At 45.4% G+C, this 25,396-nt stretch overlaps 1 protein-coding gene across 2 annotated transcripts; it reads right to left on the bottom strand.

Annotated features, from left to right (window-relative positions):
• Positions 1-364: 364 nt before the first annotated feature.
• VLDLR (very low density lipoprotein receptor) lies at positions 365-25,277 on the bottom strand. 2 transcript variants are annotated; one of them, XM_077344901.1, is made up of 19 exons: positions 24,943-25,277; positions 15,777-15,896; positions 12,408-12,530; positions 11,626-11,748; positions 9,766-10,137; positions 9,547-9,669; positions 8,865-8,987; positions 8,342-8,461; positions 8,130-8,255; positions 7,717-7,888; positions 6,827-7,045; positions 6,292-6,410; positions 5,776-5,915; positions 5,401-5,542; positions 4,869-5,015; positions 3,730-3,813; positions 2,808-2,888; positions 2,457-2,626; positions 365-970 (listed from the first exon to the last, which is right to left on the bottom strand). In XM_077344901.1, the coding sequence occupies exons 1-19, from the start codon at positions 25,022-25,024 to the stop codon at positions 935-937; spliced, it is 2,622 nt and encodes an 873-aa protein (XP_077201016.1). In that variant the 5' UTR covers positions 25,025-25,277; the 3' UTR covers positions 365-934. The 2 variants fall into 2 exon arrangements, with proteins under 2 accessions (XP_077201016.1, XP_077201017.1); XM_077344902.1 differs by lacking the exon at positions 3,730-3,813 and having other exon boundaries at positions 24,943-25,275.
• Between the last annotated feature and the right edge of the window lie 119 nt (positions 25,278-25,396).

The following is a 25,396-nucleotide window of genomic DNA, read 5'->3' as shown; positions in this document are numbered from 1 at the left end:
TATAACCTTGACCCTTGGCAAGGGGGATAAAAAAAGCACACATGCAAATTCTCTACCTTCCTGCCAACACCCTCCTCACCTTCTACCTATGTGCAATGGTTGGTGATTTGTTTCAATGTATTTGAAGTATGCACACACATGAAAGCTGATACTCAGAATAAAACTTGTTGGACTTAAGGTGTCATTGGGCTCAGACTTGGTTGCAGTTTTAGGTTTTCACCTTCATTTCTGTATGCCTCCTTCAGCACTAGCTTGCAATGCCTGCAAGACTGCTGCCTAGCATTGGTATTGGGAGGGGCTTCTGCCCCTAATCTAAAGAAAATTCCATCACATGCCAGCATGACTGTAAAGAGGAGCCAAGACAGAGATTTGTTTCTCTTTAATCCCATTTCAGTGGTGAAATTTACAGTGGTTTCTGATACAGAGCAGTTGTCCTCTGCACACCTCTGCAGGTGGTTCAGGGAGGACAAATTCACATTTCATACAAAAGTTAGTTTACAAATTTTTGGCAATTAATGTGAGTAACCCGTTTTCTCCTATTGCCATTGCCCAACCATTGAAATATTCTACAATAATTTACATGTGTTTTTTCCAAAGTGCTTAATAGTCTGTTCTTAAGAACATTTACAAGTGGGCCTGTACAATTATTTACAGGTAGTTCCTCTATAGGACAAGTTAATTCAATATGGCTTTTTGGAAAGTGCTTTGTACACGTCCAGCGGCAACAATACTGTCTCGGTTGCAGTCACCAGTAATTATCAAAAACTGAATTGTTAAGACAAAATGATTTGCAACTTTCTATTAGCGTATGAAAATGATTTGTGAACTTGCGCCACATATCCTCATTCTTCCAGGATGGGAAAGGACCTGTTTAGCCACTGGTGTTCATTAGTGTCCAAAAAAAGTACAGATCAGACTGCGATTACTGGATGACTCAAGACAAGTCGTCATCTGTGCTTACCACCGATATCTAGGAGGAAAAGACATTGAATTATTTTGTCTCATACAGTGAAGTTTTATACGGAGAAAACAAAAGACCTTTGCCAATGAAGACAGCCCTTGCTATCACCAGTTTTGTCAGCCAGCATTAATGCTTCGACCGCATTGGTCCAGTGTCTGAAGGTGGTAATGGAGTGGATTAAAGCAAGCCATCATAAACTGAGCCCTGCAAAGATGGAGGTCTGCTAGCTGGGAAAGGAAGGACGTGATCAGGAAGCATGCCTTTTCAGGTTGGATGGGGTGCAGCTTACTGTAGCACAATCGGCCAGAAATCTGGAGCGATCTTGATGCCTCCTTAAAGATGGAAGCTCAAATCACAAAGGTAGTGCAGGTGGTGTTTTTCCACTTATGCCAAGCAGAGCTATTAGACCCCTACCTGGCCTCAGAACACCTAGCCACTGTGCTCCATGCAATTGTGATGCAGACGCAGTTACTACACAGGTCTACTCTTGACCCTGATCTGGAAATTACAGCTGCCTAGATATTCACATAAACACCATGGAAAGCCCACATAAGACCTGCTTTGCAGCAGTAGCATAGGCTCCCAAGGCAAGTTCCAGATCCAGTTCAAGGTCTTAGTTTGAATCTTTATGGCCTTATGCAGTCTGAGCCCCGCCTTTCTGAATACATTCCCCAGAGAGCACTTTGGTCAAGTAACACCAACCAGCTGAGGATTACCGCCCTAAAGAAGTCTGCTTGGCCTCTTGCCTGGTGGAATGAGATCCCCAGGGAGATCTGGACCCTGATGGAACTGGCTAAATTCCACAGGGCCTGCAAGACGAAGCTCTTCTGCCAGGCCTACGGTTGAAGTCAATTAGGAGCTGCATTAGTCCTTCTGTCTGGACCTTCCCCTTTCTCCCACATCCCCCCTTCCTTCTGACTCCTCATACTTCTTGTAATAGCAACAATGCAATGATTGTGTCAACGCTGCTGACAGTTATTTTAAGTATAATTTAACTAAGGGATTTTGTATTGTATTGTAATGGATTGTAATCCGAAGACAGCACATCCAACAGGGGCAGTATATAAATTAAATAAATATAAATTATTATTTCTTCTAGCTCTAGGTAGAAGGTAGGGTATATTTTTCAGCAACTTGGTAGTCTCATTGCATATACTGTAACCATCATTAAAGTTTGAATTGAGAAGACTTCTTTCTAATCTGTTCTCATAAGCTTCTACACCTTAAGTTGTATTTGACCTGTTAACTGGAATCAGCCTTAAATGAGATTAAAGTCTGAAAATACTGACTTGGATGGACCAAAAGTTTGAGTCAGTATAAGGCATGTGAGACTATTTCATTAGAAAAGTTGTTGGATGGTGCCATTTTGAAATTGTGGACCTGATCTTTCAGGTATAACTGGAATTATGTAGCATTCCATGGTTTTTCTGAGCTACCTTGTTGACTTGGGCACCACGTATCTCAAAGGAGAATGAAATAGCTGAAGTTCACTTACTGCTGGATATGTGTGTCCCACTGAACTGCTGTGTCTTCCAATGTCTATAGAAAGGTCTTCTTCAGTTGTTTTCAAGTACACTGGGTTGTCAAAGTTCATACTCTTCATGTTCTTGTGTTGCCAGTTACGCCACATGAAGTAGCCGCCCACTGCTGCCATGGTTAACAACACTTGAAAAAGAATTGTGGTATTATTTAGCTAGAATATCTTTGCTTAGATAGCTACTGAGGGGTCATCTTGGTAAAAATAGCTACTCTCCCCCCAGAAGAACAGCTATATTATATGCCAAGTGGTGCTGCAGTCTTACTCGGCTAACATTCTGTATTTATCAATGCTCTCCTTTATACTTACATACAGGAAGAATAGCCCATGCAGCTGAGGAACTCCTAGCAGAAGCGAGCTCTTCTGACACTGGACTGGTCAGATTTAGCCCTAGAAAACAAAAGCCATGGCTTAAAATCCATTTTATTCATCACCACATACAATCTGAACAAGTACGGACTTAGTTCTACTAAGGAAATAACTTGTATACCAAGCAAGCCCCACTCATACATCAAGATACCTTCCTTCTTAAGTGAGGTTGAGTGTCTTGTAGAAAACAAAGCTTACATTGTGCTGTGGTATGCCAATTATGTCATTACTCTAAACAGCTTAGAATAGTTTGTTTTTATACCCCGCTTTTCACTCCCCAAAGTATCTCAAAGCAGCTTTCAATCATCTTCTCTTCCTCTCCCCACAACAGACACCTTGTGAGGTAGGTGAAGCTGAGAGAGCTGACAGGACTGCTCTGTGAGAACAGCCCTAACAGGAGTGTGACTAGACCAAGGTCACCCAGCTGGCTGCATGTGGAAGAGATGAGAATCAAACCTGGTTCCCTGGATTAGAAGTCACTGTGTTCTTAAACCACTTCACCAAGCTGGCTCCTCTGAACAGTTATCCTCATCTGCTACTGGGGCATGCAAGTTCTGTTGCCTACAAATAGGCCAAGTTTAGATTTCCTACATTTTACCAGCATTTTTTTAGAACTGGCAAAATTCAGTTTGCAAGCACGGCTATGTCCTCTTACTTGAGAATTTAAAGGCAAGTCTGCAATGTATCTCACTAGAATTTGTGCTATTACAGATTTGAGAATCCAAGCCGCCAGTAGATTTACTGTGCCTAGACCCCTTCACTGGCCCACTTTCTACCCTCCCATTTTAGCCATTTGTCTGCATTAACTTATTTTGCTTTACTACTGCTAACACAGTATTGTGCCCTATGTTAGGACTAATACCTCCAGACAGGGGTCCAAGCGATTTTTCTGTTGTACTGCTGTCTTTTGCCTCAGTGTAAGTCTCAGTAGTTTCTGTACCTGAAACTAATTGTAGAGCAAGAAGCCCAGTTAAATCCCAGGTTTCTGCATGGCTTTGTGAATGTGGAACACCCATAGCAGATGAACATGACCATGCATGTAAATGCTTTGACTGGAAGGGATTTGATTTTGCCATGGAATGACAACTTTCACTGTTGAAAATGTAAGTTGCTCCATTCTTTTGGTAGAAGCTTCCAACACAGTATTCTCTTGGCCATCCTACAGCTCTATCTAGTCTCAGATTGATAAGCATGACTGAATGGTAGAAATTTATGCTGTGTCACAAGTCAGCTGCTGCTTTGCGGAAGAACTCAAACACTATCCAAGATACTCACTAGACAGCATTCCAGCAAGGAATGCAGCATTTGTATTCAGATCAGCCTATGCCTTTACCTAGGGCTAAATTTGATTGGGCTATTGTATTGTAAAGGCACCATAACCAGACCGTCTTGTTGCAAACTGTTCCAAGTGGATTGCTTTATTCCAAGCAGCAGCCATGGAACAAGTTGAACTGCCAATATTTCATATAGCCTTTGGCTGTGCAGGTCAGCTTATACCCATCTTCAGTTCTTTAAGTTATTCTACCTGAATTAAGAGTCTAGAAGCACCTTAAAGACTAACAACATTTTCCAAGGTATAAGCTATGTATTATCCAACAGTGAGCTTTGATTTGCAAAAGTTTATACCTTGGGGGAAAAAGTGTGTTGGTCTTAAAGTGCAGCTGGGCTCAAGTTTTGTTTTACTGCAGACTAGCAGTTACCCACTTAAAAATACCTACCTGAACTGCAGAGGAAATTAACCTCGCAAATTGGTGTCGCAGGTGGTTTTAGAAGCCATCTGCCATAATTTTACTATGCATATTCAACTCCGATATTAGGCTGATATATGAGCAAATGGCTATTATGGCATGCAATGCCCATGAGTATGCAGAAGCCAGGCATGGAGTCAATGCTGTTGAGTGACCAGGCCCAAACACAGGGGTTTCACAAGACATCTTTTGCAGAAGACAAAAATCTCAGCTCAGCTAGATTTTTGTGCAGGGGATAAAGCCACTACAGTACCTCTACATCTTAAGCCATTCACTTGCAGTGCTGATCCAGCTGGGCATGAGCACGTATACTTTGGAGAGTGTTCATTTATCTGAGGAGCAGGCAGACACAGATATTCACAGCCTCCATTTGCTATACCTTCTTCACACCAGTTCCTTCCTGTGGGTAGCAATGTCATAGGTCAGACAGCAGCAAGAATTAGAACCTGGTACAAAGGGTATTATCTAGATGGTAACACTGCCTGCCTTTGCGTTGCAACCCCAACCTACGCCCAACTGCATGTTCAGTGACTCACAATATGAAAGGCTCCAAACAGGAAGAATGCATCTCCAGGGCTCTGTTACGGCAAAAGGTGCTTATCTTTTTACAGTAAGATGCTATGTGCCCCTCCCTTGTGGCACCTATCAGCATTTGTAAACCTCAAGGTTGAGTATTAAGCAAGGCTATGACAGGTGGTCCAGCTATTAGCCTTACTGGCCACTTTGCAACTAACCAGACGACAGGCCTGGCAAGAAGCCTACAGCATGCAGTCCGCTGATGTTACCTGTAGGTTGCACAAGTTCATGATAGACAATGAGATCCTGAGGATCATTCAAGTTGTTTACTAGCGTTGCCACTTCAGCACCGGTGAACTTATTTGCACCATAGAGTGCATCATTTTCCCCATCAAGCCAGTAGACACGGTCCTAGAAACCAAAAAGATATTTCATTCTGCAGGTCTGTTTTCTACATTCCTTGCTACCCTTGCTTAGAATCAAGTTGAACACATATCTCAGAGACGCCTGGAGAACTCACTCATGTAACACATTGATGCCCCATTCCATCCACTGCATGCATCATTCTCACTGTCCAATTTTGGCATCTCAGATTAAACCCTTTTCATTACTGAATTCATGTCATAGGTGGTTTTTGTTCGTACCTCAAATATTGTCAGAGAAAGAGGATGAGCAAGAAATTCATGAGACTGCAGCACAACCCTCCGATCTTGACCATTCATATCCACACTGGACAGTGTATGCAGTTTGGCATCAACCCAGTAGAGACGATTCTTTACAAGATCTAGAGAAGCATAGGACACCGTCACTTAGGAGGTTACAGTCATGGTTTAACAAGAGCTTACCTATTTGCTTTCATGCATTTATAACTGGACTTCTTGTTAAAGCTTTGCAGTGATGCGCTTCTAAGTAATGGGCACAATTAAGGTCAATACCAAGGCAGTCCTTACTAGGGCTCTTATTTCAGAACAATGCCAGAACTCAAGACCACAACAAACAGACAAGTCACCCCCAAAGACTCTCTACTAGCTAGATTTCGGGTGGGATATAGCTTTGAAGTCTACGTTCACATTCCAGCAATTATGGTCCCCTTTACTCACTGTTTCTTTACCTTTAAAGCACAAACTTTACTTCCATTAGCAGTTCCAAGATTAACTTACCTAGTGCTATCCCAAGTGGCCACTCAATTGCTGCTGTTACAATCTGCTGCCTGGCAAGACCATTCATCCCTGCTTTTTCAATTCTGGCTGGTTCCCCCCAATCAGACCAATACATGAAGCTGTAAGAAAAACAAAGCAACACTTCAAGGCTTATTCCAGAATGCTTGTTCTTGCTCCATCAACCACCGCTTTTATCCACAAAGAGGCCGACATCTAATTCTGCATTTATTGCATGAGCATTTCCTAGCACCAGCTGAGTTTCATGAATGAAACGTGAAGTTTCTCTCCCCCCACCTCTGCATGCCTGTTAGCGACTGCCTTTTTTCATTCTCCATCCCCTGCACATATTTAATAGCTGCATGACTCCAGAGCTAATTTTGAAATCTTGTTTCTGTAACTTTCGGCAGCTGTACTCAAGTCCCCCAATACTGATTCAGTATCACCAGCATGTGGCTATTAATGCCTTAAAGCGTCAGGCTTCAGAGGGACCAAAACTCCATTTCCAGAATGCACAATTAATCTTTATAATGCTCACCCGGAAAGAGGGTCCACAGCAACTGAGGCCAGCTCTCTCAAGTCTGTGTTAAACAGGATCTTCCTTTTTGTGCCAAGGAGGTTAGCCACATATATTGAGTTGGAATCAGTCCAGTAGATGTTCTTATAAACCCAGTCAATGGCAACGGCTCCAGGATTCTGCACATTGTCCGTGGTCCTGAAAATCTTGCCAACTCTGTCATGGGAGTCAATGAAGGAACTGGGAAGGGGAAGAAATGTGTGAGTCTGGGTATATCCTGCCAGATTTTAAGCACCCTTTATAATTTATTCTTGGCTTTGTTCTGTCTTTGGAGTAGATTCTATCTGGCGGTTGCCTAACCCAAGATGCTACAATTCTGGGACCCAGGCTTCCATAGGTTCAACTTAAATTGCTATTTAACTATAGCTAGGCAGTTTTTCCAGTGTTAACTTTGGTGCCATGTTGGGCAGAGCTGCTTAACAAGCCCCTGTCTTGAAGACAACAGCACTGCATGTATCTAGACCACTTTGTTCTAGAGACAGATCAAGAAATGGTCTTTATCTTTGACAAGAACAGTGTCTTAAGACAAGCATTTTATTTTGTACTGAATGTTCAAGATGTATTTTAACACAAGTCTTTTTACTGCCACCTGGAAACTTAAGCACAGGTTCTTTTCCAGGAGCTGTATTAATTCTGGGCACATTCTTGTGTGATCATTAAGATCAGTGGTGTATCAGGACAGAGGGATTTATTGTACACATGTGTCTAAAATATGCCCTTAGAGGTAGATTAAGTTCAGCCATCTGAGATGTATGAACCTTGTGTTATATCTCTAAACGCTCAGTTTACTGGAACTTCTGTGACCCTCCTTCTATGCTCCATTTTTCAGGGAAGTTATATAGACCACTTACCTGAAGACACCCTTCAGCACAAAGTCAGCCCAGAATAGTTTATGATCTGCCATATCTGCATCCAGACTCATAACATGTCTTAGGTTTTCCACAATCTGAATATATTCATTCCTCTCCAGGCCAAACTTTCTGATGTCATGGCGATTAGTAAATAGCAGACATGGTTCTCTTCCTGCAAGAATAGCTTAAGTATAAAAGCTACCAGATCAAGTGCTAGATGTTAAGACTTAGAGCCAAATACTGCAGGAACAGGATTACTGTAAACACATAAAGGGAGAAGCTGCAACTCAATGGCAGAATAACTGCTTGCCATGCAGAAGGTCCCAGGTTCAATGGCCAATACCACCAGCAAACAAAATTGAATCCAGTTGTTTGGAGACTAGCAGTTTTGTGGCATATTTTAAGTTACTTACCAACAGCTTTACACACTCCAGTAGCCAAATCCATCTGATACCCACGGCTACATTCACATTTATAACCTCCTTTCAGGTTTATGCAGATTTGACTGCAGATACCAGGATTCTGGCATTCATCAATATCTAGAAGAGGGACACAGTTTAGCCTCATGACCTTGTACAACACCACCACCACCACCACCACCATCCCACTGACACAGCATGTTTACCTCCACAGGTTTTTCTGTCTATCAGCTCAAAGCCAGCAGGACAGTCACATTCATAACCAATAGGCAGGTCTCTGCAGATATGTGAGCAGCCACCATTGTTCACCAGGCATTCATTGACATCTGGGAAAGAAACTGATGTTAGACATGTTGCTGCTTGCCCCTTCCAAGCACAATTGATCCACACCCAATACTTGCATCCCTCACCAATAAAACATGGTTGTATGTGCAATGAAGATGCAACAAGGGGGTAGGGAGGGAGAACCAGAGAACAAGTTTGTAGATTGTGTCCTGTTAAGAGGCAAGCGTTGCTTGAGCGTTTAACTAACCACTTTGCTTGTCTGGTTCCAGATAAAGTGTCAAGTAACTGCTGATTGTTGTATGTAGTTCAACTATATTTAGAACGTTGAAGTTCACTTTGAGAAAACTTATTCCCATTGGACCAAGCCACTGTTAATTTCTCAGCTGAGGAAACAGACTCTTGACCCAACTGCTATGATTATATTTGCTTAAGGCTGTAACTTACTGCATTCGTTCAGAGGTTCATCACTCCAGTCTCTGCAGTCTAGTTGCTGGTCACATACCCTGCTGGATTCTATGCACTCCCCATTCCTGCACTTGAATTTGTTAGGTCCACTGCACTGGACAGCTGGAGGTGGGAGAGAAGTTGTAACACAGTCAGGAAGAGTCTGTTCCTCTGTTCAAAGCTTCATGCTTTGCAACTAAATACCGTATTTGCTGGCGTATAAGACGACTGGGTGTATAAGACGACCTCCCAACATTTCCACTCAAAATACAGTACTATGGGCCACTATGGGCAGCTATGTCTATCCCAACTGAAGTGCACCTGGCGTATAAGACGACCCCCCCCACTTGGGGGCATGTTTTTCAGGGGGGGAAAGTAGTCTTATACATCAGCAAATACTGTAATTTTATCACTAGTATTATGGACTGCTGCATAATTTTTTTGTTCTTTAATAGTGCCTAAGTTATAAGCCCCAAATAAACTTTGCAGAGATTTTGGTTACAAGCAGTAGCCCACAACAGATACCTCTACCTCCTAGCACAGGAAACCATTCTGCAAAAGCCAGAGTTCTACTTTAGAACTGCTAAAAGATCATCAAGTGGAGACTGTTTTTTAGACTATTTCCTACAGTTTCAGGCCAGAAGTAATTGTTTTGGTACTAGCCAGTTCCACTTTTACTAACCTGTTTTACAGTTTATTTCATCAGACCCATCTACGCAGTCCCTTACTCCATTACATTGCCTGGATCCATGGATACAGCTGCCATCATTACATTTGAACTGGTCAGGTCTACATGTCAGAGAAGCTAGAAGAGGAAGTGTTGATATTAACATCAAAGTCAGCTCCTCTGCAAAACCAAGAAGCCAGAGTCTTCCCTCCCCCATACAGGGCTATTACTTACGGCAATTGATCTCATCACTCCCATCTTTGCAGTCAGCATCTCCATCACAACGCCACTTGCCCTGAATACATTCTCCTGTTCCACATCGCATTTCATCTGGGCTGCATGTTACAGTGTGAAGAGGTGGGCGGCCACACTGCTCTAGAGATTCATCTGACAGGTCAGGGCAGTCTACATCACCATCACATACCCAGTTACCAGGGATGCAGGAAGTGCTTTTGCACTGGAACATATTAGGTGCGCAAGTAGGTGGTGCACAGTCTACTTCATCACTACCATCACTGCAGTCATCTTGACCATTGCAGGCAAAGTTCTTGGAAATACACTGTCCATTGGTGCATGTAAACTCTTCTGCACTGCAAGTTACATTGGCTAAAAGGGATGCACAAGATTGAGATCAACCACAAGGAAAGGTGGGGTAAACATCATCAGTCCTCATAATACTGTCAGGTATGCCTGTGCCCAATGCACTCGCTACCTGATTGGTCATTGGGGACATCACTTACCCCCTGGAGCAGTGGTCCCCAACCTTTTTTCGGCTGGGGACAGGCAGGGCAACTGCCCCGCCTGCACATGTGCCATGTGCGGCACTTTCGCGCATGCGCGCCTGGAGCCACTGGCAGGCCTCCTGCAGAGAAGGCCCCTTCCCAGCGCCCTTCCTGCCCGGGCCCGTCGCGAACAGCTTGCCCAGCAGCCCCGACATGGCCGGGCCGCACCGGGAGCCGAGCGCGGAGCAGCGGCAGCGGTGGGGCCGAGGAGAGAGGTGGAGGACGAAGGAGCCCGGAGGCAGGCAAGGCAGCGGCCCCCTTGGGCTGGGCTCCCGGCAAAGGCCCCGTCCCTCTGGCGACCCCTCCCGGACACCCCGATTCCCTCTCCCCCCCTCCCACAGTAAGAAGCTTCCCGGGCCGCAAGCTTGCGGCCTGGGAAGTTTTTTACTGCAGGGGAGAGGGAACCGCGGCCCGGCACCGGGCCATGGACCGCAGGTTGGGGACCACTGCCCGGAGGACCAATCAAGAAGGGGGTGCCCAACCCCAACTACCTCCGCCTCCCTGATTGGCCCTTGGGGACATCTCTCCCCACAGAAAATCAATAAAGTAGAGGACACCCCACCCCAAATACCTTGTCCACTTCCTTCCAACCTTAGGGAATGGCTGGCAGTCAGGTAATCTAGTCTTGCAGGGTGGCTGGGAGTCCATTGCCTGTGCAGCGCCCATCTGGGACAGTGGCAGCCGCCCGGGTGGGGTGGAGACAACTCTTCCGGGCCCTAATAGGTTCACCTTAGTCTGGGGGGTTGCAGGAAGGCCCCACAGACGCCTCCTCCCAGTCTCAATGGCTCTGCTGCAGCATCTCCCTAGAGCCGGTTGTATTTTATGCACAATGGGCTCTTCTGCTAGTGTTTTAATAAAGATTGGTCAGGTATAATTGCTTGCCAGCTCGTCACTTTGTTGAATGCATCAAGGCTATAGTGACCAAGTTAGCTTTATATGAAGTATGCTGGAACGCAGAAATTCCCAGGGGCAAAATGGCATCCACCAGTCTGCTTCTCAATACTCATATGTTCCTATGCCTCCTCACAGTCGACCCCAACAGGTGTGAAGTGAAGGTCCCAACAGCACCACTTACACTGGCTGCTGCAGAGAAGTCAGTTGCAGAACTGAGAAGATTCCTGGGCACTGCCTCCTTTCTCTTCCCCCTTTGTTTAATGGTGTTCTCTCTCTCTTTCTCAGCTGTTAGCTTATCTGGGGATCATTACACACCACAAGCAGTTGCTTTGCTTCCTTGATGGGGCAGTGCTGCTCCTGCCCATCACTGTGTTCTCCTTCATCTGTTTCAGAAACATGGCCATCTACTCAAGCTTACCACAATTGTCTTCATCTTCACCATTATCACAGTCATTTTCACCATCACATCTCCAGGACACTGGGACACACTGAGTTGATAGAGCACCACAGCTGATTTCATTCAGCCGACACGTCCTCATGTCTGTCGGGACAAGATTAGGATTGAATTTAGAGGTTGGATTTATTATATGTTTAGGTAAATTATACAATCTACCATTAGCATTGGAGAACTACCTATTTGGGGAAGGTCTGCCTATCAGATCTTTAGAAGATAAATATTGTTCAGGAAGGCATTTGTCACTGGAGGCAAAGGAAAAATAAAACTGATTCCCCTGCATTTTTATTGTATGCATTTGTTATATTTAACCCAGTTCAAGAGACCCATTAGGGTGATTAATGCATTCTGGAAATAACATTCTGTTACAATGTATAGCTTATGTAAGGTTTGTATATGACTGCTTGAAAACTGATTGTCACATGAGAAATTAAGTCGTGTCAATCAAGGACTAAAATTGCTTTCCCCTTGAAGTCTGAGAACAGTTTAGGGATGTAGGAGGTAGATTTAAGATTGCATGGTGGTCGTAGGAGGCAGATTAAGACACAGCTGTTCAAACACTTCTTTATTAGCAGAAAATTCAGCTCTTCTGCCATAACGAATACAAGTCTACTTGCAATTAGGCATGCCATGTTTCATCTTCCTATAAATTGTATCCTGCAGAACAGAGTAGCGTGCCAAATATAATACCATTTCACTTTTTTAAAAGACTGGTAATATGTAGGTTCAGGGGCTTGGCTACTCACGGCACAGCTCAGGGCTTTCATCAGACCCATCTTCACAGTCAGGATCACCATCACATTGCCACCTATTTGGTATACACTGTCCACTGTTGCATACAAAATCTGATGCAGAACATGTCTTCTTCACTGAAAAGAGAAGCTATATGTCAACCTGGCAGAACAAGAGTTCCCTATATGCATCTAAATGCTCTATTTAACAGCTATCCCAACCATTGATATATACCCTATTAACTAGTCAGCCATAAGTATTCTGCTTGGCTCCAATTAAGTACTTCAAAAGAAGGCATAAAGTGCTATCTTTATACTAAGCAGCTAAAATACCTTACTTTTCAGGGTCTTCACCAAGTACCTGCCATTAAAACTCAAAAGGAATGGTCAACAGATATGGCAAAGCAGAAGCTGGATTTATGGCACTCAACAGTAATACACACAATGTTATTGCCTATGTTAGAAAATTCAAATTATTGGAACTGCCCGGCTATAGGAATAACACTAATCTTGTGACTGAATAACCATTACTTTTGGTTATGCTTTCCATCCAAATGAGCATTGACCCAAGGACATCTATATGTTTTGTCAAGAGGTACTCTGAATCTGCCATCTAGCAGCCCCCACCCCAGTGCAGTGGTACTAAACACTGGCAGAAATGCTACAGCTAGTTCATAGAACTCGAACCCAGGCCTGCCCCAATGCAATGGGAGTGTCTGACTTTGTAAGCAAGCTATCAAAGCCTGCCACACCAAAATCTCCTAAAACAGTGGTCCCCAACCTGCGGGCCGCGGCCCGGTGCCGGGCCGCAAAGGCCATGGCACCGGGCCGCGGCTCCCTCTCCCCGCCCCGCCCCCGCAGTAAAAAACTTCCCAGGCCGCAAGCTTGCGGCCCGGGAAGCTTCTTACTGCGGGAGGCGGGGAGAGGGAATCAGGGCCGGGCTGCGCCTGTGCGGGCCACGCCCGCTCGGCCCAATCCGCGGGCGCGGCCCGTGGGCGCGGCCCGATCCGTGGGCGCGGCTCGCGGGCGCGGCTCGGGTGCGGCCCGATCCGCGGGCGCGGCGTGGGCGCGGCCCGCGGCCCGATCCGTGGGCGCGGCCCGCGGGCGTGGCCCGCACGGGCGCGGTCCGCGGGGGCGCGGCCCGATGCCCTGCCGGTCCCCAGCCTCGGAAAGGTTGGGGACCACTGTCCTAAAACACTTGACTGGCAGTGAGATGCTTATGCATAATGGCAGCCAATTGATCTTTCAAGTTACCATCTTATTCTTTGGCATGTCATGTTACAAAACCTCTCAGGTCAATCTGGTCTTGTACTTAAAAGAGCGGAGTTATTACCTGGCCTCAAAAAGAACTCCATAAACATCCCTTGGCAAAAAAGGGCTGTCGCAAACCAACTAACAGAGTACCTGGAAGAAGCTTCGGTCCTAGACCCATCCCAGTCAGGCTTCCAGCCTGGCCATGGGGTAGAGACAGCGCTAGTCGCCCTGACGGACTACCTCCGTCGCCAGTTGGACCGAGGTGGATCGGCACTGCTGATATTACTAGACCTCTCAGCAGCGTTCAACACAGTCGATCACAAGCTTCTAGCTTGCCGCCTCATCGATGCCGGAATACAAGAGACAGCCCTCCAATGGCTGATCTCCTTCCTCCGGGATCGTGGACAGAGGGTTGCAATAGGAGAGAAAACATCAGACCGCCAACAACTTACTTGTGGAGTCCCACAGGGAGCGGTCCTCTCTCCTATCCTATTCAACATCTTCATTCACCCTCTTGCACAACTGGTACGGAAGTTTGGGCTGGGTTGCCATCAATATGCAGATGACACCCAGCTCTTCCTCCTAATGGATGGCCATCCTGACTCGCCCCCCCCCCCCAGAAGCATTAGCCAGCTGCCTGGAAGCAGTGACGAGATGGCTGAAGCAGAGTCGCCTGAAGCTCAATCCTTCAAAGACGGAGGTCCTGTGGCTGGGGCCCATGCGAGGAAGCGCGCCTGCCTGCCCTGGATGATGCACAGCTCTCTACGACTGACTCCGCCAGGAACCTAGGCATGATTCTGGATGCTTCCTTTACAATGGAAGCCCAGATCACAAAGGTAGCGTGGCTGGCGTTCTACCATCTCCACCAAGCCAAACTACTAGCGCCCTACCTGGCCCCGGAACACCTAGCCACAGTGATCCATGCGACGGTCACCTCTAGACTGGACTTCTGTAACTCGCTCTACGCAGGCCTGCCCTTAGCCTTGACCCGGAAACTACAGCTGGTCCAAATCGCAGCAGCCAGGATCCTCACAGCAACACTGTGGAGGTCCCACATCCAGCCCATTCTCCACCAACTGCAGTGGCTGCCAGTTGAATTCCGGATCAGATGAAAGGTTCTGGTAATTACCTTCAAGGCCATTTGTGGTCAGGGCCCAATGTACTTGAGGGACCGCCTCCCTGCCTGTGCCCCCAAAAGAGCTCTGCACTCCACCGCCACCAACTGGCTAATGGTCCCTGGCCCTAAAGAAGTCCGCCTGGTCTCGACCAGGGCCAAAGAATTCTCCGTCCTGGCCCCCACCTGGTGGAATGAGCTCCCAGAAGAGATTCAGGGCCCTGATGGAGCTTAAACAGTTCTGTAGGGCCTGCAAAAAGGAGCTCTTCTGCCAGGCGTTTGGTTGAGACCAGGCACAACCAACAACGAATGAAGGGCCCCCGCTCTCCCCCCCTTCCTCCCAGAACTCCACCAGAGCGCTCTGGACCTGTTGTGCCATTGCACGGTTACATTGTTGTACTGTTATATTATTGTTATACTGTTATATTATACTGTTAAACTGTTACAACCACTGTTATTATTGTATGATTATTAACGAAGACTGTTCCATGTATTGTTTATAAGTTGAATGTAAACCGCCCTGAGCCTCCGGGGAGGGCGGTATATATAAATATAATAAATAAAAAATAAATAAATAAAAACCAGCCTTTAGTCATGCCTCTTTTGTGTACATGGATATGACGCCTGTAATTTTGCATTGCATGGCTTGTCATCAGCAAAACACATCCAGCATGCCAGAGGGGAATAACTGAAAGTATGGCTAGAAGATTTTGTACCAGGAAGTTCTTTTTCCCACCAAGCCCTGCACTATATTAATTTTTATACTAGCAAAAAGTTGTATTAGAAAATACTCAATAAAGTCCTCTTAAGATATCAGAACTAAGGTTTCTGGTGATCATCTGAAAACAAGTTAATCACTTTGGAAAGGGCTTAGTATGGCTGGCATTGACTAACAGTGTTAACCTCCATTTATACAGCTTTTAAAAAAAGTTACTGAGGGTTTCCATGGAAAACTTTCCCTTTAACTGAGACATTCCCAGGCCCAGTTGCTGGCACCCAAACGTCAAAGTTCTTACCACAGGATAGCTCATCGCTGCCATCAAGACAGTCCTCATCCCCATCACATCTCCATAGTAGAGTTATACAGCGGCCATTATTACACTGGAACTGATTATCTTCGCATTTTACTCTTGCACCTTAAAATGAAAAATAAGCCATCAGTTATTCAATAATGTTTTAAGACAATATTCATCAATTGGGTCAACAAATATCTTTTCACCTAAACAAGGACAGGTTGGCAGTAAAGGTTTAACCTAATTTTGTCAGTTTCAGGACAGCCCAAACTTTTTCAAGAATATGTAGAGAATCAGCTCTGGCTGTGCCTAAATGAACCACTTTTAGACCAGGTGTACATACAGATCTATGTAGCAAGCCCAATTGTATAGCAGTTAAAATCTAAGACTAAAGATTTGTAGAAGCTATTGCAATAGCAAAGATGTGCATATTCTTGAAAAGAGCTCTACCAAATGACAAGACTGGGCAGCATGAGAAACTGTTCTGCATATTTGGTTTAATATTAAGAGTTGTACTGTCTGTTCAACAGATCTATAATATCAGATTATTAATATTCTTGCATTTTGTACTAGCTAAAACAAATACAAAGGCAAGGCTAAAAAGCAATCCAGGAAACGTTTTGCAAAACTGTGCCTGGAGAAGGACAAAATAATTGAGACTACAAGCTAGCATAGGTGTGCAAAGTGATGTTTAAGCCACAGCATGTGAGGCATCAGGCAAAGAAACAAAAATAAAAGCTTTATAGATCCAAATTATTCCTGTAAAAATCATTGGAAGCTACTTCTATTAAAGGGGGAATCAAATACTCTACTCTAAATTTACATACAAGCCATATAAGTTATCTGAAACAATATTAGCAGGTTAACAGGCCAAGACTTAGACTTTAAATTTACCTGGACAGCCATTTTAAGACAGGGTCTTGAAGTTCCATCTGAGTACAGGGTCATTATACTATAATGCTCCTAACAGGCCCTCAGTGCTAAACTTGAATCTAGAATTGACAGAGGCATATTACTAAGGTCTGCTGAACAATGTGAAACAGTGCTCAGCAAAGCTGAGGTTAGGCCAACTAAAACAAATTAGCTTTACCCAATCTCTACTTCAGAGAACCTAGTCCAACTGTACAGCTCATTGGACAGCTTGTCTAGAAGTACTGTTGAAAACCATAGATTCAAGCGGGTAGCCATGTTGGTCTGTCTGAAGCAGCATAACAAAACTAGCATAACAAAATTTATTTCAGGTGTGAGCTTTGGAGTGCAAGCCTGATGAAGAGTGCTTGCACTCAAAAGCTCACGTCTGGAATAAATCTTTGTTGGTCTTAAAGGTGCTACTGGACTTTTGCTGAAAACCAATTCAAGTGGGCAGCCGTGTTGGTCTAAAACAGAACAAATTTAGAATATAGTTGCACCTTTAAGACCAACAAAGTTTTATTCAAGGTATGCGCTTTCCTGTGCATGCACACTTGCTCAGATACCATGTTGAAAACACAGCTGCTACAAAAGCAGAGGACCACAAGTAGCCACATCTCAGGAATGAGCCTTGAAGAGTAAGCAAGCCTTTATAAAATGTGGTGGGTAGTACCCTGCATCCAGCCCTTAGATGATATCCGGCGCCAGCTGGATCGGGGCGGCTCTGCCATTCTCGTGCTTCTAGACCTGTCAGCCGCATTTGATGTGGTCGACCACGAGTTATTGGTACACTGCCTCACCGGAGCTGGAATAAGGGGGACTGCGCTTCAATGGCTGGTCTCCTTCCTCCAGAACCGGACGCAGAGGGTTGCGATGGGGGAGAGTATGTCGAGCCCTTGTGAGCTCCCTTGTGGGGTTCCGCAGGGGGCGATACTCTCTCCCACACTTTTTAACATCTATATGCGCCCTCTAGCCCAGCTGGTCCGGGGATATGGGCTGGGTTGCCACCAATATGTGGATGACACCCAGCTCTACTTCCTAATGGACGGCTGGCCGGACTCCACCCCGGATACATTTGCCAGCTGTTTGGAAGCGGTAGCTGGATGGCTCAGGCAGAATCGCATGAAACTCAACCCCTCCAAGACGGAGGTCCTGTGGCTGGGCAGAAGAGGGCAGGACCAGGAAGTGCACTTCCCATGCCTGAACAGGGTGCAATTAACATCTGCACCAGTTGCCAGGAATTTGGGAGTGACATTTGATGCCTCCCTCTCTATGGAGGCTCAGGTCACCAATGTAGCTCGGAGGCATTTTTCCATCTTCGCCAAGGCCAGCTACTAGCGCCCTACCTATCCTCGGAACACCTGGCCACAGTGATCCATGCAACGGTCACTTCCAGATTAGACTTCTGTAACTCGCTCTACGTGGGCCTTCCCTTGTCTTTGACACGGAAGTTACATCTGGTCCAAAATGCGGCTGCCAGGGTCCTCACTAGAACACCTTTGAGGGCCCACATTCAGCCGGTGCTTTGTCATCTGCACTGGTTACCAGTCTGTTTCCAAATCAGATTCAAGGTATTGGTATTGACTTTTAAGGCTATACGCGGCCTGGGTCCCGTCTACCAGCAGGACCGCTTGGTTGATTATGCCCCCCGCAGGGCACTCCGCTCTGCGGGTATGAATTTACTGGTTTTCCCTGGCCCACGGGATGTTCGCCTGGCCTCGACCTGGGCCAGGGCCTTTACAGTCCTGGCCCCAACCTGGTGGAATGAGCTCCCAGAAGAGCTAAGGGCCCTGTGGGATCCACCAGCTTTCCGCAGAACCTGTAAGACGGAGCTCTTCCGCCAGGCATATGGTTGAGGCCAGGGCAGCTCTCCCACTAATTCATCAGAGGATCCCCTCCAATATTGAGATCTCTAACATCGAGATCATTGTTAGATCTATTGTACTGGTGCCACCCTCTTCTGAATATTATTCTCTCCACCAGGCTGAACTAAGATCAGAAATGTGACCACCGCCGCTATATGTTATATGTAACTTTTGCTGATGTTAATAGGGGTTTTTATGGAGATTTTATTGTGTTTTAACTATTTATGTTGTAAACCGCCCTGAGACCTATTGGGAGAAGGGTGGTCTAAAAATTAAATAATAAATAATAAATAATAAATAATAAATAATAAATAATAAATAATAAATAATAAATAATAAATAATAAATAATAAATAATAAATAATAAATAATAAATAATAAATAATAAATAATAAATAATAAATAATAAATAATAAATAATAAATAATAAATAATAAATAATAAATAATAAATAATAAATAATAAATAATAAATAATAATAGGATGAAGCACTGCTGAAGCCCCCTCTTATACCCTATTTAATCCTATTTCTGGACAAACATTACAGATATTAGAAGCCTGAACAATAGTTGAGGAAATGTAAAACATCTCCTCATCCAAAGAGGCCATCTTCAGATCATTCTGGGAATCAGACAGGATCTTTAGGCCTAACTCCTAACTCCAAAGGATCCATTCTACAGGTTTCATAAGAGGTTTGTTAGGACAACTGTATACCACCACCCATAACACACACTAATTTATTATAGGGCAGCATGCAAAAACTTCATGACAGATGCTTGTCCTATTGCCTTCTTCTGGAACAAGATAACATGGGGAAAAAAGCAATGAAACCAAACTAAAACAACATAGGTACTCAGTTAATAGAGCTACATTAAGCTACTATTCACAGACTGTAATAAAGCAAAGTTGTAGCCCAGTGGCACTTTTAAGACCAAAAGTTTAATTCTGGGTATAAGCTTTAAAGAGTCTCTTGTGGCGCAGAGTGGGAAGGCAGCAGAAATGCAGTCTGAAAGCTCTGCCCATGAGGCTGGGAGTTCAATCCCAGCAGCTGGCTCAAGGTTGACTCAGCCTTCCATCCTTCCAAGGTCAGTAAAATGAGTACCCAGCTTGCTAGGGGGTAAACGGTAATGACTGGGGAAGGCACTGGCAAACCACCCCGTATTGAGTCTGCCATGAAAACGCTAGAGGGCGTCACCCCAAAGGTCAGACCTGACTCGGTGCTCACACAGGGGATACCTTTACCTTTAAGCTTTAAACATAGGTGGTCTTAAAAGTACCACTGGACTCAAACTTTGTGCTGTTGCTTCAGACAAACATGGCTACCCACCTGAATATGTAATAAAGGAGTACAGCTAGCACAAGCACTGAACTTAATTACCAACCTCAAAAAGGAACAGATTTCCTGGGTGCTGAGGTTTAAGATCAAACACAAGATCTGGTAGTTGTAAACAATTGGCTGTGTAGTTGGATGCTGATGACATGCCAGGGTTTAGTCTCTCATTGATCCTTTTGCTCAGATGCTGCTATATATACCAGGGCAAAAAAAGGACTACCAATCATTCAAGGGACCTGGAATCAGGAGCACCTTCTTCACAGCTGTTGCTGCCGGCAAGATTTGCTTGTGTCATATTCTTCTTTTCCCTTCCACCAAGCTACCCTGAACCACAGTAGTCAAGTCTTCTTCAGCATATGCAGTTCTAATAACTCTGCAACATGATATGGGCATTTTAAAGTCCAAGGAAGTGGCAGAGCTGCGTGATGCCAATGCTCCCTTTCCCTTCAGGTTGCTGCATCATGCAGGCATTTACCTTTGTCACCTCAAGGTTGGCCAGGGCACATCTATTTTTAGCCCTTGTTGAAACAGTTGTGCTCCAGACCATTCTAGGCAGAGTCCAGTAGATCTCTGCTTAAGTCCAGAATATTAGACGTTCAGGGTTTTCCCTTGGGTTAGACCAGCTAAACAGCATTACTTGCCTACACAGAATTGCACGCAGATTCAGAAAGAACACAAGAGCCAAATTGTACCAACAGAACCTTTGAAACTCAGCTGTGCCTTTAGACTACTAAAATGTCAACATTTTAGTTTACTAAAATGTTTACCAAAATGTCAACATTTTAGTTCAAGTTGTCACCCAATTCTCCCCCTTACCATAAAAAACATTAGTCTGATTTCATTTTAGTAACCTATGTGGTCATGTTTGCCATTCAAATGACACCATGTTACAGGCTGCCTTAGGAGATGGTGGGTTGTTCTTTGGAAAAGCAGAGACTAGATAGCCATCTGACAGAAATGCTGCTTCTGCGAACTTAGGCCGATTGTAAGTGGGTGAGCAGAAGGGATTGTGTTAATGCTTGGCTCTTGTGGCCCTTTCTCACATGCCCAGGGAAATGCCCACTGCCACTTTGGGATCAGCAGGCAAATTTTCTCCAGGCCAGACTGGCCACAGATTCTGTTTTTATTGAGGGGGGGGCACATCATCAGGACAAAGAACTGGGGTCACTGGTTGGCAGGTAGCTGTGAATTTCCTGTGTTCTGCAGGGGGTTGACTAGATGACCCTGGACATCCCTACCAACTCTATGATTTTATGTGTGTTCCGTGTTTGGAATGTAAGTAATGCTGAGGCCTAATGCAAGAAAACTGAAGCCGTTAAAATCATGTATCAGAATATCAATAATTATGTTTCTAAAACCATATATCCCACCCCAAGGGAAACCCTGAACTTCTAATGCTCTTGGCGTAAACAGCATCTTCCCAAATGCCACAGCAGTGCAGAAACATGGTCAATGCTACTTTGGATGCATTTTAGAGAACTCATTTTGGAAATAAGACTACTTGTAAGCTTACTGCAGTATAATACTATTCAGACTTGTTACAATTTTGGTAGCACTTTTTCAAATTAATAGACCACTTAAATTGGAACATCTGAATGTTCCATCAACACCTTAGAAAAACAAAGCAAGACTTGAGCTAATTTGAGAAATTTTTAGTCTGTTTCGTAGTGAAGTGTTAATACATTTGCAACTTGTTCAGCAATTGTATGCAAAGTACTGAAGATCCTGTCTGATAATAGTTCTCATAGTATGTATGGCTCTGACATTTCAGGAAGGCAGAATTCCTAATACTTATTCATTAAATGTTGAGACATCCAGGGTTGATATGGGGGGGGGGACATCATCTGGGCAAGGAACTGGGGTCCCTGCTGGGCAGGTTTCTTCCATTTCCACTCTGGAGTTCCCGCAGGCTTTTTTGTCTCTGCATGTGACCCTGCTTTCCAAGTAGATGTCCCACAGGGGTGAGGATGCACTACCTTCACATTTCCACCACGGTATATGAAAGTTGTTTTGCAACGTTTTCTTTTTTCATGTCTTCAGTCCCTGGGTGTTTTTTTTTTAAGCAGAAGTTTCAAAATGCAGAAATATTCAGCCAGGTTGTTTTCCACCCCACCTTCCATCCACCAGTGGGACAGTCCCTTGTTCTGCACCATCCATGGAAGCACCAGTGTTGGTACACTATCTCCTCAGCAGGGAGCCCGAAGAACTGAACTGAGAGACACCACATGTAGCTAGTGACAGTAGCTACAAGTGGTAGCTAGTATGCAGAGTGACAGGCTGACAGTACAAATCTCAATGGTTCAAATACCAATGGGCACTTAAACACGCATGGCTAGTGTTGTTTTGGGGGATCTGGGAATCCAAGGGATGAGGCGCTTGATATTCAGGCATACTGAAGCAGCAACATGTGGCAGTGCAGCCTGGTGGAAAATCTCTGCAATTACTAACATGCCTACTGACAAAACCACCAATGAGTGTTGAGTAACCACAAGGAAGCACTCCCCCATCTCTGAAAACTGGTTTATTCGGTTTCTGCACTTTGTACACTTTTTCATATTTTGCTGCAGAAATGTTTTCTTTGGTACGCACCCTCCCATCCCCAAGTAATAGAACAGATGCAGAACCAGGACAGGAACCAATTTTAAAAGGTAAACAGCTTGACTGCTTGGATAAGGCAAAGAAGAAGGTGAGTGCATGGTCAACCCAACTCAAATTACTGGAAAAACTGCCCAGCTCCTTATTTAAAGATTAATCACAAGTCGAATTTCACATATACAACCTTAGCTCTGGAGTACACTGCTGAGCATGCCCCATTCATAGCACACGCAAAGTCTTGCATATACAGTAAGAGTAGCAGGCCTACTTTGTCTGAATTCTCCACACATAGTCTCATATGAAATGTGTATAGGAGGATGCATTAGAGTCTTTACAGTTTTGTCTGTCAACATCTCTTTGCTTGGCAGTATGCTGGACAAGATTCCCCTTTCTTCAAAGAATAGCAGTTTACACATTCAACACGAAGTACGTATTGTATCCATTGCTAACTCGTACGTGTAGGTATTCTTAGAAAGTCAGGCATTGGATAGTGATGGATACTGGCTAGAAGTCACCAAGCTCCAACACAGAGTTTAGACAACATTCCTAAGTTTAACATCAGGTTACCTTAAGCACCCTTGTTGGCATACATCTCCATTCAATTAAGCTGGAACAGCGGTTCACAGTTTGAAACCATTCTGAGCTGTTGGCTGTATGTAAAGGTTGTTTTACAGGGAAATACCAAGCAGAAAAGAGTTACTGTCCTGGCAGGTATTTTTGTTCTTGAATAGCTTTCTACTTCAGGGCCTATGAGCAAACCTATAATGGATGTCCATTTCAGCTATTCTGAGCCACTGTATTGACGAGTACAAGCTCACTTCCAATAGCTGCAGTCTTAATTCTAAGGATGCATTAAGTTTAGGCAAAGCATTTTGGCATGCTCCGTGGGAGTCTCAACAACTGCTGCCATTAAGTAGAAAACAGGTGGCTTGGCTTTGTTTTTGAGATGCAAGGCAAATCTCAAAGCACACTTAAGGCTTTTACTATCCAAAACAAATCCACCGTCAGAACAGCCTACTCATCCCAGGATGAAAAGGTTGGCTATCAGGCCAAAAACCTTGAAGCGTTTTACCCTTGCTGACATTACCAATATTTGTTCAGTGAGGGTGGCTTAGTAGAATCAGCAGAGTGATCCATTCCATGTCTGATTCATATGCTGAGAGCCACTTATGTTCCATTTTTTCAGCGTAACACCTTGAAGACAAGCTATCTGTATTCTTGCATTTCATCTTGGCCCTGATAATGTTCTTCAAGGATTTCCTTGTCTTCAGTTTAAAATGGAGGACAGAATAATGCAAGATGCTTTGGGTAACAGACAGGAAAGGAGTGAAGAAGCCAGGCTACAGAGAACACTGCCTAGTTTGGGGGGGGGGGGAGAAAGCAGTTGATTGAAGTATTCAGTCCCTACATACCAGTGTTACTTAGAAGGCCTTAATACACCCATTGCTAAAAGAGCAGCGCTAGTGCCCAAGTTAGTCCCACGTGCCAACCAAAACATTTCTTAGAACAATGCCCATGTGTTTAGTGCCTTGCTCAGACCAAACTCCCAAAGGTTACACTAGAATCAATACAGGAGAATTACTAAGTTCCTTTTGAGTTTGTTATTATATATGCTTTTAGGAAACAGCACCATTGCAGTTGGTACTTAAAGACTAACTACCTGCTTGTTTAATGTATTGGATATGTGCAATGTAACCAGGAGATCCTAAGATTGTCTGGATGCTGGGCAAGAGACCTTCAGGGGTGGTTTGCCACTATCTGCCTGCACACCATGACCCTGGTATTCCTTGGAAGTCACCCTTCCAACTGCTGGCCAGGACCAACCTTGCTCTCCTTTTGAGACCTGATTGAATTAGGTTTGCCTGGGGCCTCCAGGCTGGGTCACTATCTGCTGGTAAGAACACAGTTCTTAATGAGAGCAGCCAACAGAGTTCAGGGTTGGGGTAAAGTTCCCCAACTAGTGCACTATCAAGAGCTATCAGGGACAGGCTAAACTGCTCCTTTGCATCTCCCTGGCTCAGAAGCACTTGCCAGCAAGCATCAGAGAGGCTCCAGGGCCAGTCCTTAGGGTTAAGGCCCTACAGCAACAGCTATGGGAGACAAAGAAACCCTCTTGCCATCCTTCTCAGAGGCCAGCTCCCACTCCCCCCCCCTCCTCCTCCTCCTCTCACGGCAAAGACAAGGACTCCTCTTTTCTCCTGTCAACCCCGATTTGACAAGAGCCCTTAAATCAGCCTCTGAATCCCATGTTGCTGGTCTTCTGGAGAGAGGAGGGAAGTGCACCTTGGCTACAGATGTTCCATTATTAGGAGGGGGCTTCCTTACCAGAGGAAGCCCAGCGTTAATTGGCGCTATCTCCCCTCCCCCACGGTTAGCTGTGGGGCCGGCCCAAGCCATAGCGCGCGCCCCCCCCGCAACCCCAGGCAAAGCAGGCAAGCGCATAAAGGCACGCTCCCCCTTGACTCACCGTGCACCGAGCCGCGCTCTCCTTGCAGGCAAGCCCAGGCGGCCAGAAGAAGCCACAGCCCCCCCAGCGCGAACGTGTCCATCGTTAAGCGCCGACCGCCGCTCCGCTCCGCGCCCCACAAGTTAGCAGCAGCAGCAGCAGCAGCAGCAGCAGCGTCGTCGTCGTCGTCGTCCGCGAGGAAAGGGGGGCGAGGGCTCCCTCCCTCTTTTCCGCATAGGCACGGAGGCAAGCCGGGGCTTGGCTACTCCAAGCGGGGAGGGCGAAGCGGAGACAATGCCGGGAAGGCAGTTCCTAGACGCCGTGCGGGGCGGCACGGGCCGGGAAGGCGAGCCCGAGGAACATGCACGAGGGGGAGGGCAGCGCCGCGACGCTTTTATACGAACCGCCCCGCTCCTGTCTCCGTGTGTGTGCGCGGCTGCCGGTGACTCACGGGCGCCTGGGCGGCCTCTGGTTG

The sequence above is a fragment of the Paroedura picta genome, chromosome 7 (assembly GCF_049243985.1).
Source record: "Paroedura picta isolate Pp20150507F chromosome 7, Ppicta_v3.0, whole genome shotgun sequence".
NCBI classification, from domain to species: Eukaryota; Metazoa; Chordata; class Lepidosauria; order Squamata; family Gekkonidae; genus Paroedura; species Paroedura picta.
Note: the sequence above shows the minus strand (reverse complement) of the source record. Positions and strands in the feature narration are given on the sequence as shown.